Source organism: Centruroides sculpturatus, unplaced genomic scaffold (genome assembly GCF_000671375.1).
Source record: "Centruroides sculpturatus isolate CEXI.00-Female unplaced genomic scaffold, Cexi_2.0 scaffold761, whole genome shotgun sequence".
NCBI classification, from domain to species: domain Eukaryota; kingdom Metazoa; phylum Arthropoda; class Arachnida; order Scorpiones; family Buthidae; genus Centruroides; species Centruroides sculpturatus.
In genome coordinates this window covers 50,294-66,619 of record NW_019385226.1, presented here as the reverse complement: position 1 = coordinate 66,619, position 16,326 = coordinate 50,294, and the positions used below count along the sequence as shown (strand labels likewise).

Here is a 16,326-nt window from a genome sequence, read left to right as displayed (position 1 = left end):
GGTAGGCCACGTGCCAGTAGTCGAAAATGGCGTCTACCGGGATTGCTTTGTTATATCAATTAAACTTTTTAAGTTTGCCTTCGATCTTATCGCAAATAAAAAAAAAACCTCAAAAACGAATAATTTGGATAGGAAAAATATTCTAAATCGTCGAAAGTTAGGAATATCGAATAGTTTCGTCACCGAATTAAGATTACTCCATTTCCCAATATTTTACGCAGTAAGTAAGTCTATTTGACATTAATATTTAAATCGGATAGTAATATAACGTATAAATGAAATATATTAGCGTATTCGTGTACAAATAAAGCGTGTTAGTTTGCCGACCGCCATAGTTCCAATGCTATGGTCCCACGTGTTCTTTATGACGACATTGCCAAACGGCCTTCCTATTGGTCTAATTTTTGCCGTTTCGCTTTCCGTGACGGCAAAAGTTGAAAATTTTCAACGTCGTATTCCGTTGGCTTCGACGGCAAAAGTGACGTCATTTTGCCGTTCTGTCGACGGTTTCCGTCGTCCATTACCGCATGTGAGTACTAGGCTTAAGTAAAAACAATCCGGTCTACGGAAAAACATTTTTTACAACGAAAAAATTTTTCTGTTAAAAAGGACCTGTTCAAACCGGAAGTCTGCCAAATTTTTTACTTTATTAAATACCGTGCGATTTGGTTTACACTTATTCGGCCCACGAAAGAAGAGCTATAGAAAAAATGTTGGTAGGATTTACAATATGTTCCGAATTTTCTGACTATTTCACATGCGCCTACCAAAAAAAAAAATTTTTTTTGGCGTTCTGCAGACTCGTATAGCAACGAGAAATCATAGTTTCGATACAATTAAAAACCTAACCAGCAATTATTTACTGTGACATGGTCACAATGCCGGGTGGCAATTTTTAATCGTATCTTTAATTTATTTAATTTAAAATATATGCTGTTCACCTCAAATTACTACTGTAGTGTGAGACCCCGTACATCATACTTTTCCTGTCAGCAATAGAGTCGTGTCTGTCATCTATTTAGCTCCTGAAATTTCAGGGGATAGTTCTGAATGGAAATAAAATGATTACTGCCTTGCATCGAAAGTTCATATATAATTAATTGAAAGAGGATGCCTCGATTAACTATATATGAACTTTCCGATGCAATCAACTCCTAATATTTTCATATTTGATCTCGACTTTCATCTACTTAACTGCGTTCTCGAGATTAATGAAGGCCAGACAGTGGGCATTTATATATCTACAATGGGTTCAAATTGCCGCCCAACATCAATATAGAAACAACAGTTGCAAAAGATCGCTACCATTGCTCAATTTAAGTCGAATCGACTTAGTTTATGAGCATCTTCGTACATCCTAACAAAATGGATTACACCTCGTCTCTGCGGGCGTGAGTGAAAGACTACAAACAAAAAGCAGAATAATCTGTCTCTACAGAAAGACTGACAAAATTCTGTCAAAAAATCGAAATTTTTAACATCAAACTGAGTCGCGACGCAACAATAGATTTTCGACAATTGTCTTTTGCTTTGTTGGAATGCGATTTAGTGAATTGTTTCGATTGTTTTCTGCGTTTTGCTGTAGTTTTTGCAATTATTTTGGGTAAGTTTAGTCCCTGATCTTTCTAGATTTATGTGTTTTTAACATTGTTAAGCGGAAAATCACGATTAGCAGCGATAATTTTCCTAGAACAAATATTTCGAGAACAATTGTTATCGAAAAGAAAAATCGAGTCTTTGACTTATTTTGAGGAAGAGCATTCAATCTTTTCATCGTTAATTTTCATCAATTGCATCCAAAGCAAACTCAAATAATAAATTCTGTTATTTCCCGTTATAATTTTGTGTGTGTATATTACATTATATCCCATATGACATTCGTAACGCTATAATTAATCGAAACTTTAATTAATGGATTTAAATAAATGAGTTTATTCGTCATTCATTTTTTCTAGAATATTTTCATTAGTTTTAATGAAAATCAGCAGAATAGCGTAACTTTTATAAATCATAGAACTTTTATTACTATAATATATTTAATACATAATAATTAAATGAATAATTTTAATGCTTTCGACAAAGTTTTTTGTTCCATTACAACTTTACATTCATTTGTGATTAGAATTTTTCTTGTACTTAAAACGACCATTTTCTATCGTATTTATGTTATTAAATTTTTATTTCATTTTTTAATATTTTCTTAATTTATCGCTCGTTCTACGATATTTAATACTCGGTTTGTATTTTTGCTTGCAGGATGGATAATTTTAGAGCGCTAAAGAAGTGGAATATATCTGGAGGAGAGAGTCCAGAGGATAGCTCCTCGCCATCAGGAACGTCTTCCTCTTCAATTCGAGTGATTCGCGTGCGTCCGAAAGAAGTGCTGGAGGGTGCGAAGGAGAAATCTGGTGAACCCGACAAGAAACGGGTGATTGTCGTCATTCCTGATGAGAGCACGTCGTCTGTCATCGATTACCTGGAACAGAGATATCCAGAAGTTCCGGAATGGTCGGTGCAGAGACAGGCACGCGAGTAAGGACTGGAAGAGGAGTGTAAATCGATTCTGAAAAGGAGGAAAAGAAGCTGGAAGAAATAAATCATTAAGGTCTTTTCACCGGATGTGACTTTTTTCCCAAATGTGACATTTTTTACCCGGATTTGGACTTTTACCTGGCTGTGACCTAATGAACTGGATGCGACTTCATTTATTCGATTTTGATGGCTGTTTGGCGTCTTCCCTTTCCTGCTGACGATTTTTGGAATGATACATGTCCTTCGTCATCGCTTACGAGGGACGTGTTCTTCCACTTCAGTTAATTAAAGTCGACGGTGACAACTTAGCACCGTCGTTTGAAACTTCTCAACTGAGGATGAAATTCTGACCGGAAAATAATGGATTTTCGCCAGCAACGTGCGTGTAAACACTGGACACCAGAATAAAAACAAAAGGGAAATATCGCAGTTAACATATGTCTAAGCCGCAATTACTGTATAATTGTGTTGAACAATTAAATGTGTGTACAGTTTAACCAGTAATTTTAAAAACTTGCGAATTTGTATCAATACAAAAACACGAAATAAAATGCTATAAAACAGAGATTAATAAACTGAAGTATGTCTCTTTGTTAAGAATAATTTTCTAACTTAATTTCAACTTAATAACAGAAAAGTTTTCAATAAATAAAATTATAAAGACACCTGTCTTTGTAATTTCGTTTTTGAGGATTTTTCTGATATGCCACCGTGTACTGTTCAATGTAGAATACAGCCAAATACAGAATAAGGTTAAAAATTGCAGCAGATTTTTTCACATATGTTTAGAGCAAATGAAATTTTGATTGAGATTAAAATATTCACAATTCCGAAGAAAAAATCAGTTTTCACGTCCAGATAAAATGTTAAGAATAGTTCAAATAAACGTTCAAAGATCTATTAATGGTACTTTCGCACTGCGTAAAACACTACAGAAAATAGACAGAAAAATTCTAATTCTAAACATAAAAATACTAATAACGAATGAAACAAGAAAAATGGTCGATATACGTTCTTTCCTGCGGAGTATTGAAAACGAATAAGACATTTACTATGGCTTTCAGTTGACTTTATAAGCAGCCAGTTATATGCTGGACACTGCAACAGTAATGAGAACCTAAAAAGAATTGGCAGAAGACAGACTGCAGCTTGCGACTGCGGTGAAGAACAGAATTTAAATCACTTTGGCTGACACAGATGAGAGAGAAAGAACAGAACTTTTCTTACTATACCAGCAATTCTGTAATACACCCAACCCAGACTTATAAAACTTAATACGAAACAGAAATCTTACTCAGGAACTCAAGACCTTTCTGAAGAAAATTCTAACGTTAAGGCTAGATAGACAAGCAACCTTCCTTTAACTAAATACCGACAAGTTGTCGGAATTGTAAAATATAAGGCAAAAATCTTGTATATATATGTTTAATTGTTTTCTATATTTTCTGTTATGTTTGTTAGCAAAGGATATTTAATTTTCTGAAAAGTAAATAAAAGAAACGTTCTCTTTGTGGTGAGAGCAGGACAAGGAAGACTGTGATTTTCGAATAGGAAAAATGATGACCATCTAATGAAAAACAAAAATGTCAGCTGATGTGATTATGAGCTAGTGTTGTTGGCCTGTTTAGCCTCACGTTGTTCACTGTTGTCTGCTGCCGTAGGCACGCACCGGGTTTTAGGAGAAAGGCCGAAACCTTCTTGCCTTCTTCTTAATTGATGCGGTATTTGTCGAACGCGATCGACCGGTAGGGTGGCCGAGCGGTCTAAGGCGCTGGTTTTAGGCACCAGTCTCTTCGGAGGCGCGGGTTCGAATCCCGCCCCTGCCAATGAGTTTTTGCGCAATCTTGAAACGCAAAGCTTTCTTTTTATCCTCCACCTTACTTGTACTATAACTTTTGCTCTTTTTCACGGTCATGTTTAACAAACGCTGATGCAAAGCGCGCTGAAACGGTTAGTCTGCAAACGATTCTGTTATTTGTAACGTGCAAAACTCGCATTTGCTTCAGAAATCTCTCCGATAACCTTAAATTCTAAGCGCGAATCGATTACAATAAACGCATTGAGCAAACGTAGCAATGTCAATAAAGAGGTTGCGGATGACGTTTTTAACGCGAAAACGTGTACGTCGGACGTTCAGCGCCGCCTTCCTGTAAGCCTAGAAGTTTGACAATGCTGTTTGGAACGTCAGTAGAATCATGCTCGACGTTCTACACGCCATTGTCAAACTTCTAGGCTTACAGGAAGGCGGCGCTGAACGTCCGACGTACACGTTTTCGCGTTTTAACGCGAAAACGTTTTAACGTCATCCGCAACCTCTCTATTGTTTGTTCATTTTTGTACGAATCGACAAAAAGCGACGATTTGATTTGCATACATCGACGCAAAACAACGTATTAACTGGCAGGGGTGAGATTCGAACCCACGCCTCCGAAGAGACTGGTGCCTTAAATCAGCGCCTTAGACCGCTCGGCCACCCTATCAACTGCTTGCATCGTTATCAAAATTTTAACTGTGCATGCTGACTGACACTTCGAAAACACAATGGATAAAGTTCTCGTGTAGTAACCAATCCTTTGCCGCAGAGATTGACTACCAGTAATCGAGTTATCTTAAAAGCGAAAACTAAACACGTGCACACCCTGCTCTATGAAAACAGAGAGGTCAGGTCTCGTGCTGACGTCACTAACTTGGCATTCCTGGCTAACATTGTAGAATAGGGATCTGGCTATCCTTGTAGTATATAGTCCTTGAACACGGCCTTTTAAATCTGAGTGTCTATAAAACCATAGTTTTGACTGACTGTAATCGTATTTACTTATTCCGGTTAAAAATCGCCCATTAATTGCGTGTACAATTTTTGAGCCACTTTTGACCCCTTCCCTCCGTTTTGAATCGCGTACAAAATTTCATTGATTCCGATATTGAAGAAACGACTTCAAAAAGTTCTGCAAACTTTTGTTTTTACATTCACATAGGGCCATACTGAACAGTTTTGGCATTTAACCTTTTTTTGTCTGTTAAAGATAGCGTTGATAAAGTAGAGAAGTTGTTCTTGAAACAGTTTACCAGAATTAATTCCACTAAAATTACTTTTTTTGTATTTTTGTAATTTCTTACTACAAAAGTAGAAAAAAAAGTACAGTTAGGCCAAGACTCTACTACCGTAAAAATGGCGTAAAATCCCTCGCCGTAAAAGCTTTTAATCACGTGACCCTGATATTTTACGACCTGCTCAGGCGTAAAATATTTTACGGCGAAGGGTTTTACGTTGTTTTTACGGTAGTAGAGTCTCGGCCTTAGGGCGTAAATGTGATTTTTGTAAAAGGTGCACAAAATGTTAGCAACCCGCAACGCTCATAACCATAAATCAGAGTGTATACGTAATTAATGGAGGTCCTTTACTTGGATATTCAATTGTACTGTAGTAAATATATTGCATGCATAATGGATTTTTTATGTCAAAGTGCTTTTGGCTTTGTCCCTCCCCCATTCGTTCCAATAGATTTTGAATAATAATACAATTCATTTATAGAGTATCAAGTTTTCTTTCTGTAACTTGTTTTGAAATCTTAGATAACCAATGTTAGAAATAAGCATTTCATAGTTATTCATCTGGATTACCCGAAATTTCAATTTTCATTATAACAATACGTTTTTTTTTTTATTTAAAAAAACGTATTAAAAAAATAATAATTTATATACCGTGTTTCCCCGAAAATAAGACAGTGTCTTACATTAATTTTTGCTCTGAAAAATGCGCTAGGTCTTATTTTCAGGGAATGTCTTATTTTTTTCCAGGAAGAAGAATTCACATTTATTATTGAACAAAAAAAATTCCCAAGTCGAACTTACAAGTTAGACGAGAGTGACGTATATCCGATGTGTCGAACTGTCGCCTTTTTATAGCGTCAACATCGGACTCGATGACCAATTACTCGACCGTAGCACTATGCAAATGTCATGTTGCGTGATTCCCGGCCGACCAATTAGCCATCACCAGCCGTAACGTTATGCAAATTATGATTTCCAAGCCATAGTCTTATGCAAATCATGCCATGTGGCGTATTGTCTGCTGACCAATCAGTGGCTGTACTTTCAAAAAGCCAACGGCCACTTTCAACCATCTGTCGATGACCATTACGACTAAAAAAAACTTCGCTAGGTCTTACTTTCAGGGGGAGGTCTTATATTTCGCAATTCAGCAAAATCTGTGCTAGGTCTTATTTTCTGCGGATGTCTTATTTTCGGGGAAACACGGTAGTAACTGTTTATAGTATATTTTCCAAAGTATAGGTATACTTTCTAAAATTATATATTCTATTGATGAGTCATGTGTAGCTTTATTCGTTTTCCTTTGGTAAAAGTGAATACACTGTTCTAAAATAAATAATTACTTCAACTGAAAATTGAACTGATAATTGAGTTTCACAGTGCTTCCGTGCAATATTGCATATGCTTGTAATCAGTAAGAAAATTTTTAATTTAAATGGCATGGTAAAATAAAAAGAGATGATCGTAAGTAGAAAAAAATTACACGAAGTGTTTCACTTGTGTTTTATTTATTTCAATTCATATAATTGGGTAATCTGAGATGGTGCCCATATAAGGTTTTTTATTATCTACCAGATAAGCCTTAAGTTCATTAAATATTTTATACGCAGAAGTGCGCGTGTCAGAGATGTAATCAGTGCTATCCATGCTAACATAGTATAATTACATCAACCAGAAAGAGTGGTGATAAATGTAGAATAGGAAAAGTTTGTCCAAATGCCTACAAAACTCTGCAGTAGCAAACAAGGTTTATAGCTAAAGCAGAGGGAAAAAACTGGTTGGTGGTAGCAACAGAGGTAAACACTCAAGGCTCAGAAAGTCTTCAGTGCGAGTTCCGGTGAGGTTAGGAAGTATCCACGCAGGGGTAATCCAGTAAAAGAAAAGCGTGTAGTGTTGGAAAACAATTAAACACAAAGAAGACACTTCAGAACTAAAACACAACAAGCAGAATGTCCACACAGGAAGAAACACCACAATTATCCGAGACAGCTGAAACATAACCATTCGAAAACACATAGTAGTACTTACATTAACAAGCCTGTGTTCTTTACAAAGCTGGAACTTTTTACGAGATAGATTTTAAACTATTAAACAACGGAACTTTTTACGAGATAGATAAAAAGTAGCGTTTCGTTTGTATTCTCTTATATACGTACAGTACAGTAGTATAGTATCTTCTCGGCTTATGGCTGAGATCGAATGTGTGTATCTGGTTCCCGCTTAAATATACTAAAAATACAGAACAAAAAAATAAAAGAACTAACAATTAACTTACAATTTTCAGACTTTAAACAAATACAAATACAGCAAATCCATTAGACTGTGTCAAGCCAAGTGCCCTGTTAGAGTTTTCATTTAACAATGTGATGTGATTTTACTCCCACATCTGTTTAGCGTCTGTTTCAGGGTTATGTATGAAAAATTAATTTTCTCAAGCTAGTCCGTTTACAAACTTGTCAACGCACTCGTTATTAACAAGTATAAATTGATATTTAAAAGTTCGTGTAAATTAATTATTTAAATTGTTCTCAGATGATCAGCGCAGTCTATCCTTGCTCACACAATTGTTGGATACTCGCAACCAATGCAAAGTGACGAATAAAATTGAAACTTATGTAAATAATACGAGTAATTAATGCCGGTTTATTGTGACTTCTATAGATACGAACGCAAAGTCCAACAGATAGCATTAAAAATACCTAGAGAAGTCTTTTAAAAACTCTCGAAAAATGTGGATAAAACCAAACGCTTTATATACGTTTGAATCCTGTACAATTCTTCAATCAAAGTACGCTTGAAAATTTAGAAAAAAATTCGTTAATATTCTAAAAAGTTTTAACACGTAGAAAATCATAGAAATTCAACGAATTCGATTAAAAAATCGACCCGAGCGGAACTCGAACTCGCAGCTTCCGCTTTTGTTTTTCTTCCAGAATACAGTTGACCCCCTATAACACTGTTGATAATTCCGTGTTATATGAATTCCATGTTGTAGGAATCACTTAGATTTTACAAATACATACGTGAGCTTGGCTGCGAAGGCTGAGATATTTGTAAAATGTAAGTGACTCGTACAACATGGAATCCATATAACATGAAATTATCAACAGTGTTATAGGGGGGTCAACTGTAGTCTTAATTTATTGTTTACAAAACTTATTTAAAAATTTATTGTTTACAAAAGTTTTCTTACAAATACAGTTTGAATTCTCACATGAAACGCCTTAGCAAAAAGATTCTTAATTAACATAAACATAAAAGTTCGAAATTTGGAAAAAATGATATAATACCCAACCTTGATGTGAATTCATTTCCTACGACTTTCAGTTTTTCTATCTGACAATATAACAAATTAAAAACTTATAGTGAAAAAAACAACCCACATTTACTCCAACGGGACTCGAAACAACAACCACGTCAATATGAAACTACTGCACCACGATTACACCACTGGCCCCATTGACAACAACGTAAACTATAAAGCTGTTAACTGATTGCGAAGTGACTTCAACATCATGCTGTTACTCGTAAGCACATAATGGTCCACTTAGTTATATGCTAATTTCTTAGATACGTATATACGTGAGATCACAATAAATACACATATAAAGCCAGTTTTAATGTTGGTTATACAGAATATACAAGTAATGCAATTAAAAAATTAGGTGTTCCTCCGGAGAGGCGGTGACGTCAAAGTCATGTGGCATCTGCAGCCAATTACCGCGATGATTTCTTTCTACTTCTAAGGGCGTGTTGCCTCCGTTCTTCGTCGTCATACTCGAGAGTTCAGGCGAAAACGAGCCGAAGAAATGGCGGTCCCAGAGGTGCAGAGTCGGTATGTAGTTGTATTTTCTGTTTATAGCGTTTCTATATGTGTGGGCGCAAAACCATTTTACGTGTTTTGCTATTGGCTATCGTATGTTTCTTTATAAAAAAATTTGAGAAAGAAAGCGATGATGTACTGCTATCGAAAGCTTAAAATATAACGTGATAAATGATATAAGTTAATTTTCTGTCTGTTACTTGTACTTATTTCATCACATATGTTCACGTCAAATGAACATACTTTTACTGAATTTTTATATATAAATTTTCTAGAATATTTAATTAAACTAAAAGTATTTAATCAACAAAATTTTCAATTATCTTACTGGAGATAATAACTAAGCAAAACTTCACAAAAAGCTTATTCCCTTATGTAAATAACCGTCTGTTTATAATGTTCGAACTTGAGAAATAGAATCTTCCACTTCTAGGGTTCAAAGGGTTTAAGTAGATTAAAATTTTCATTCTCTTGGTGAAATAATTTTCGGTCTTTAAAGTTTGAGTTAATAAGCTTTCTTTAATTTTCAATATACAAATGCTTAATACTCATTTTTTGTACAAGATTTAGTTCGGGTAGTTCAGTGTTTCTTGACATGTAAATCGCAAATCCCTCAATTCCATCAACATGTAAAAGTGGTATTTATTTGTTTAAGGCAGTTGAATGAATGGAAGGAAATGAATTACATTTTGTAAACAGATTTGATTAAAATTAATTTGATGCCAATATTTTGAATAATATATTTTATTGATAATTATTTATATTAAGATCGTTAAGCGTTTTCTCTTAACTCTATTTTAAATCAGCATATTTAGTACACATTTTAAACACAATAAAAATAAAATGTTTCATTTAAAACAATAGATCTAATACATGTTAAAGCCGCACTTCGTAAATGTTATTTGTTTAATTATTACAAGTTTCACATGAAAGTACAAAATAACATTACAGAGAAATTTACTTATTCGACCGGTTTATTTATCGGTCTGCAAAGCAGAAGAAATCCTGTTCAGAATAAATATATAGGTACGACAGTGTTAAACTCCTTTCTTTTGTAAGCGACAAGGAACCATATGATGCCTCCAGGCATTGGGTAGCCACAAGCAATGCGATTACGCGCTAGGTGGGCCTTTAACTAATAACTTATCAGTTATAGCAGTGTTTCTCATTTTCTAATGTATCATTGTCCCCTTCAACTTAGTATCGCCCCCTTCAATAAAACCCTTACGTAGTATCGCCCCTTTTATTTCAAAATTCCGATGCCGAGGGCCAAGTCTAACGCCAAATTCGTACTGCACCGAGTAGTGTAATGTTATAGTCACTAGTACGTTATTTGTTTAATTTTTGTACGATATAACGAATAAAATATTTAATTATTCTTAATATAATGTTTTACTATATCGCCCAGAAAATTGTTTTTCTTCCTTCCAAATATATATTGTCACTAATCGCCCCCTCAACATGGAAAAACGCCCACATGGGAACGATATCGCTTCCGTTGAGAAACACAGAGTTAAAGGCTTTTTTTCAGTTTTGTAATGTAAACTTGTAATTATGCTTTGTGTGAATGTCAGATCCACACGAAGAGAAAATTTAATTTTTAATTACAAAGCATCGATGTCCGTTTATTTAGAACAGCGTTTCTCAAAGTGGTCAATAACGCCCCGTTGTGAACGATGAGTAGAATTAGTGGGCGCTGGAGGCAGAGTATTGAACGGTGACCAAAGGCAATAAGGGCTTATAAGAGGAAACATTGCGTTTAATGGTTTCCAGATGTTGAGAACAATGTTTGGTAAAGGCACAAAGTGTGAGATTCATAGAAAAGTTATTTTAATAATATTTCCAATCCTTTTTCACAAAAGAGAAAATGGATTAGGGGGCGTTGGGTATAACTTTATAGAACAAACGGGGCCTAGGATCGAAAAAGTTTGGGAATCACTGATTTATAAGATACGAAATAAGTGTTGTTGAAAAAAAGACCTGAAGATTTTATCATCTGTTATTGAATATAACATATAATGGTTAATTCTTTGTAAAATTAGACTTTCGTAATTTATTTCAGAGTCTAAAAAAATCTCTAGCTTCCCTCTCTTAGCGAACTTGTTTAATTACTTTTTAAAATGGATGATGATTCATTAAAATTATGTTAGCATAATGATTTTTTACTTTGAAGCTTTAGGCTTGTATAACAAAATAATGGAAAATTTTAAAAAAATCGCAGTTAGGGACTAGCATTATTAGTTATAACAATACAGTATACAATGACCTATACAAACAGAGATTCAGAATACGCTATATTACAGAAAAATCAATTATTATTCGTAGACATTTACAAAACAATTCCACACGAATCGTGGGGTATTTACAATTTTTATAACGAAAAATGTACAAACAAGTTTTTGTTTTTTAATGTTTTTTTTTAAATTCTACTCAGGGAAGTTAAAAGAATACGTATTGAAGATACATTTATTTAACAAAGGACCGTCGATAATCAGTCAAAAACTATACACATACACAAAAATCTTTACATTAACAAAAGGTCACTTTGATATTAGTAATAATATATATTGGTAATCAAATAATATCTCTGCTTTATCATACAAAGTGTCGCCTTTTCAATATGCAGGAATATCTTTTTTATATTAACCTGATTTTATTTCGGACTACGCTCCTTTTCAGTCTACTGAAGGGCATATTTCGAAATTATTCTTTGTTCATAGAATAGAGATGTCTTTTCTTTTCAAAAATACAGCTTTTCCTGGTAAGATAGCTCCTAGGAAATAAAATTTGATTATCGCGGAACCATCAAAACCCAAGATGATAAGCTAATACAAAAACTTTAATATNTAAAGGGCATATCCCGAAAAAATTCTTTGTTGATAGAATAGAGATGTCGTTTCTTTTAAAAAATGCAGCGTTTCCTGGTACGATAGCTCATAGGAAATAAAACTTGATTATCGCGGAACCATCAAAACCCAAGATGATAAGCTAATACAATACAAAAACTTTAATATCTATTTTTAAATTATTAGTAATGCATTTATTTATACACCATTGTCGGAAATATTACAACTAACGTACAGTACAACAGACATGTTTGTTTCAAAGTAATAATAAATACCTTTGTATTGTTTTAGGATTTCTTCGAGTAAGATACGAATTCAAAACAAAGAAAACGAAGAAATTATTATATCAGAAGCTCAGTTAAATAAAGTATTGAACAGGCAATTGAAGCATCACATCATATATTTTGAAAATTCGAAAGTACTGTTGATGCCTTATCCAATCCAGATCATCAGACAATTCGTTACGTAAGTCTTTGCGAAACTTACCTTTCATTTTATTTCAATTTATCGTCATAAATTATAATTTATATTTTTTTAAACAGTTATTTACAGACGGACGATCCCGAATTGACCTGTTTTACACACGCTTTCCATCTGTATCATCTGAGTTCAAGATACGAGTTAGAAAATTTAAGAAACAAATGCAAATCTTTTATCATCCAAGAAATGAATCTGCATAATGTCTGTTCAATTCACGATTTTGCACGTAAGATCGGTGATCTGCTCATAACTTATTATTGCTGGCAAGTTTTCGACGAACACGGAGAAAGACTATTTACAACAATCGACTTTAAGTGCTGTAAAATTGCAACAATTGATAGACTGTTATCTCGAGCGATATACGAATCAGTCAGTGAATTGCTTTTACTCGGAGCCGTGTATCAGTGGAGCATAGAAGAAGTTAAAAGAAAATTGGGGGCACACAACTTCCATTCGATGAGAAAAGGATCGAAAAGAAATGCAATAAGAAATGTCATGAAGCCATTTATTGGAAAAGTCAGATTTCTTGCCATGAATGAAGACGAATTGCAATCTTGTGTTTTTACAATGAACTTGTTAAGCGAAGTAGAGAAGAGTCATATCTGGCATGCTTTTAAGACTGGTAATTACTCCTTTTATCCCAGTTACTTCAGTCGAGAAACAAAAACCAGAAGCAGAATAAATTATTTTAGCTTGTTCTTGTACATCAATCGTGGAGATCCGTTTATGGTCGCAAACAGAGAGATGAAAGATTACATATATTTTAGCAGCGAAGTAGTTGTGAGAGAAGATTGTTACGTCACGACTCTTCGATTTCCGTTGAAGCTTGGCGAGAGTTTTCCAATGTACGTATACGCGTATATTAACTCTTTGGACAACGGACAGTTTTCATTTGACACTGTTTGCAATTCAGAGGGAGTAGCATATCTGGAAACATATTTTTATCTAGAAAAATCTTGGTCAATTCGTTTATTTGCTTTCTTTTACCGCGCTGAAAATGTCCAACCCGATATCGAGTTTTCACCTGAACTGAGTTACTTTGTGAGCGACGAAGGAACAGATGCAAGGAAATTTGAAGACAAATTTCTAACCTGTGACAGAATCCTTGTGAATAATATTTACTTTTCAGTTGATTTATATTTTTGAAGTCAAAAGTTTCACTGGAAAAAATCGAAATTTAAACGAGAATATAATGTAATGTTAAATTCGAATATAATTATTTCTTATTGTATCACTGTATAATTTCTGCAAAATGTGTGTACCTGAATTTATTGTGTTTACAGAAAACGAAATTTAAATCTAAAGTGTTTATTAATGTAATTTTTTTTCCTGAAATGTAAATTGTCATTAGTCGAGTTGTTTATATTTCAAAATTTAGTATTTGCAAATATATCACCATCAAGAACGTTTATAATTGTCAGAATTTGAATGATAATTACGTGCGTGATTTTCATTTTTTGTTGCAGTAGATGTTCGAGAAAAAAATATAATTACAATCATACAGCATTATTCCTTTCTTTTTTCATGTTAATAACGATAGAAATCAGAAGTGTTAAAACTAAAATTTTGTCTAGATGTATGAGCTAATCGATATCCACGTTTGAATTTTATTATTTACAGTATTGTTCTTTGTATTTGTTGTATAAAATGTGATGTTTTTTCCTATTCTTTTCATCTACCACTCTTTGCGTAAATTTAATTGGTTCAAATTTGATTTTTTGAAGTGAATGTGTCCGGAACTTTTACCTGGTTACTGACATTTTCCGTTGAAAGAACAGTGCGTTTAGAAAGAGTTGATTGCAGAATTTCTACAGCAGCAGTTTGCATAAAAGATCACTATTCAAAAGAAGCTTTACAAGGTGTAGTTTTAATACTACGGGATTACACTTTGGTAGTTTTGTTAGCGGTACTGTACTTATTTTTAATACTAAACAATGAAACATTGAAGACCATTCAGAAATTTTCGATGAATTTTTTTAAAATGTACAATTTCTAAAAATAAATAATAAATATTTATTTANCAGAAGAGGCCCGTAAAACATCGTATAGAAAACAGGACTTACTAAAGCAAAAATGAATTTGTGTCCATTCAAAACCACAATCGATTCATTTTCATAGTTTATTTCAAATTTAATATCAGAATATAAATTTTTCTTAAAAATAAAAGAAAGTCGTTCTGCAAATGTTTTCATATTCAATCGCCAGTTGTTAGGTCTTTTAGGCTGAAAATAAGAATTAAACAATAATTCAAATTATTGTTAATAATCATTAATATATTTTATTTTCCAAAAATTAAAACTTACCATTTCATTGATTAGATTTTGATAATATATTACATATTTATTATTTGTTCCTACTTTAAAATTTACATTAATATATTTTATTTTGTGGCAATTTTAATGATGATGGTTTATTGCATGCCTGTTTTATAAATTTATACTTCGTCTTTGTACTAAACATATTAAGTAATTTTTTAAAATTTACTTCTGTTTTGTAAAATACTAACAGAAGACATTAATTACTTAGTGTTATTTTTTCCTTTAATTGAATAGAATGCCAATTTCCTATAACATGCTAGAGTCGAAATTTCTTTTGAGTTCGGCCCTTTTTCCTTAACATAGAGTATAACATAACACACGTAAAACTTATTTATTCAAAAAGTAAAAAAAACCGTAGAACAATACAGAAAATTGTTAGACAAAAATGCTATTTTAATTACAACTTGTAGGAATTAGTATTTTTCTTATCACTTTGACTTATTTCTAGCTTTATAGATGTAATAGGCAAATTTGTGGTCTGTTAAGGCTGTATTCTTCAATATGTTTAGTGTTTACACGCATTAATTAAAAACATAGAATTTAATTTGTGATAATTTATATTATAATAAAAATATTTGTTAGATACATTTTAGAATTTTATTATATATGTTACCGCTAAAGCTCGAAATCCGTTAATGTGCGCATTACCTAGCTAATCTGCAGATTAACTAGGGTGGTCCGTTAAAGCTGCGAAAATTATTCCATTTCTCAAATTACCTAGGTAATGTTCAGATTATCTAGGTAATCTGCAAATTACCTACTAGGCACTCGGTAAAGTGAAAATAAGATTTTTGCTGGAACAACAGCAACGTTTCTGTACGCTTAAATTAACATAATGTTATTTATTTAATTTTCAATATCTAAAGAATCAAGTTAATACAATCAACAAATTAGTTGATTGAATCAATCATCAATCAATTAAAAAAACTTTAATACAAAAATCAAACGGTTTAAAATATTACTACAATTAGGGAAATGAATTTGCAAAACATATGATAAAATTGTACTTACTTATTAGTGCAATCTAAAGATTGGTGACACTTTGAATTACGTAGCAATTGGTTTTTGCGACAAGCACGCCTATTTGTGGTACATTTAGATTTGCAGTCACATTTTCTGAAACCCTGCCCAGTACCAAGGGATTGTTTTATTGCTGTTTGACGTAAAGATATTTCTACAGCAGGGACATCCATCTTCTTTCGTTAAAAATCTCTCTTTGCAAACACTGAATTCAGATTTTGCATACAATTGTTTTAAAATACCTGTTTTAGTATCA

General features: G+C 33.3%; 1 protein-coding gene, 1 long non-coding RNA gene and 1 other non-coding gene across 3 annotated transcripts; 2 read left to right on the top strand and 1 right to left on the bottom strand.

The window, feature by feature from the left end:
* Window positions 1-4,276: 4,276 nt before the first annotated feature.
* On the top strand, window positions 4,277-4,358 carry Trnal-uag. Its single transcript has one exon. It is a non-coding gene; the product is annotated as a tRNA-Leu (tRNA).
* Window positions 4,359-9,005: 4,647 nt separating this feature from the next.
* LOC111636414 lies at window positions 9,006-14,692 on the top strand. Its single transcript, XM_023381662.1, has 3 exons — window positions 9,006-9,418; window positions 12,544-12,717; window positions 12,795-14,692. The coding sequence occupies exons 1-3, from the start codon at window positions 9,393-9,395 to the stop codon at window positions 13,876-13,878; spliced, it is 1,284 nt and encodes a 427-aa protein (XP_023237430.1). The 5' UTR covers window positions 9,006-9,392; the 3' UTR covers window positions 13,879-14,692.
* Window positions 14,693-14,886: 194 nt separating this feature from the next.
* LOC111636420 lies at window positions 14,887-15,066 on the bottom strand. Its single transcript, XR_002758533.1, has 2 exons — window positions 15,036-15,066; window positions 14,887-14,954 (listed from the first exon to the last, which is right to left on the bottom strand). It is a non-coding gene; the product is annotated as an uncharacterized LOC111636420 (long non-coding RNA).
* Between the last annotated feature and the right edge of the window lie 1,260 nt (window positions 15,067-16,326).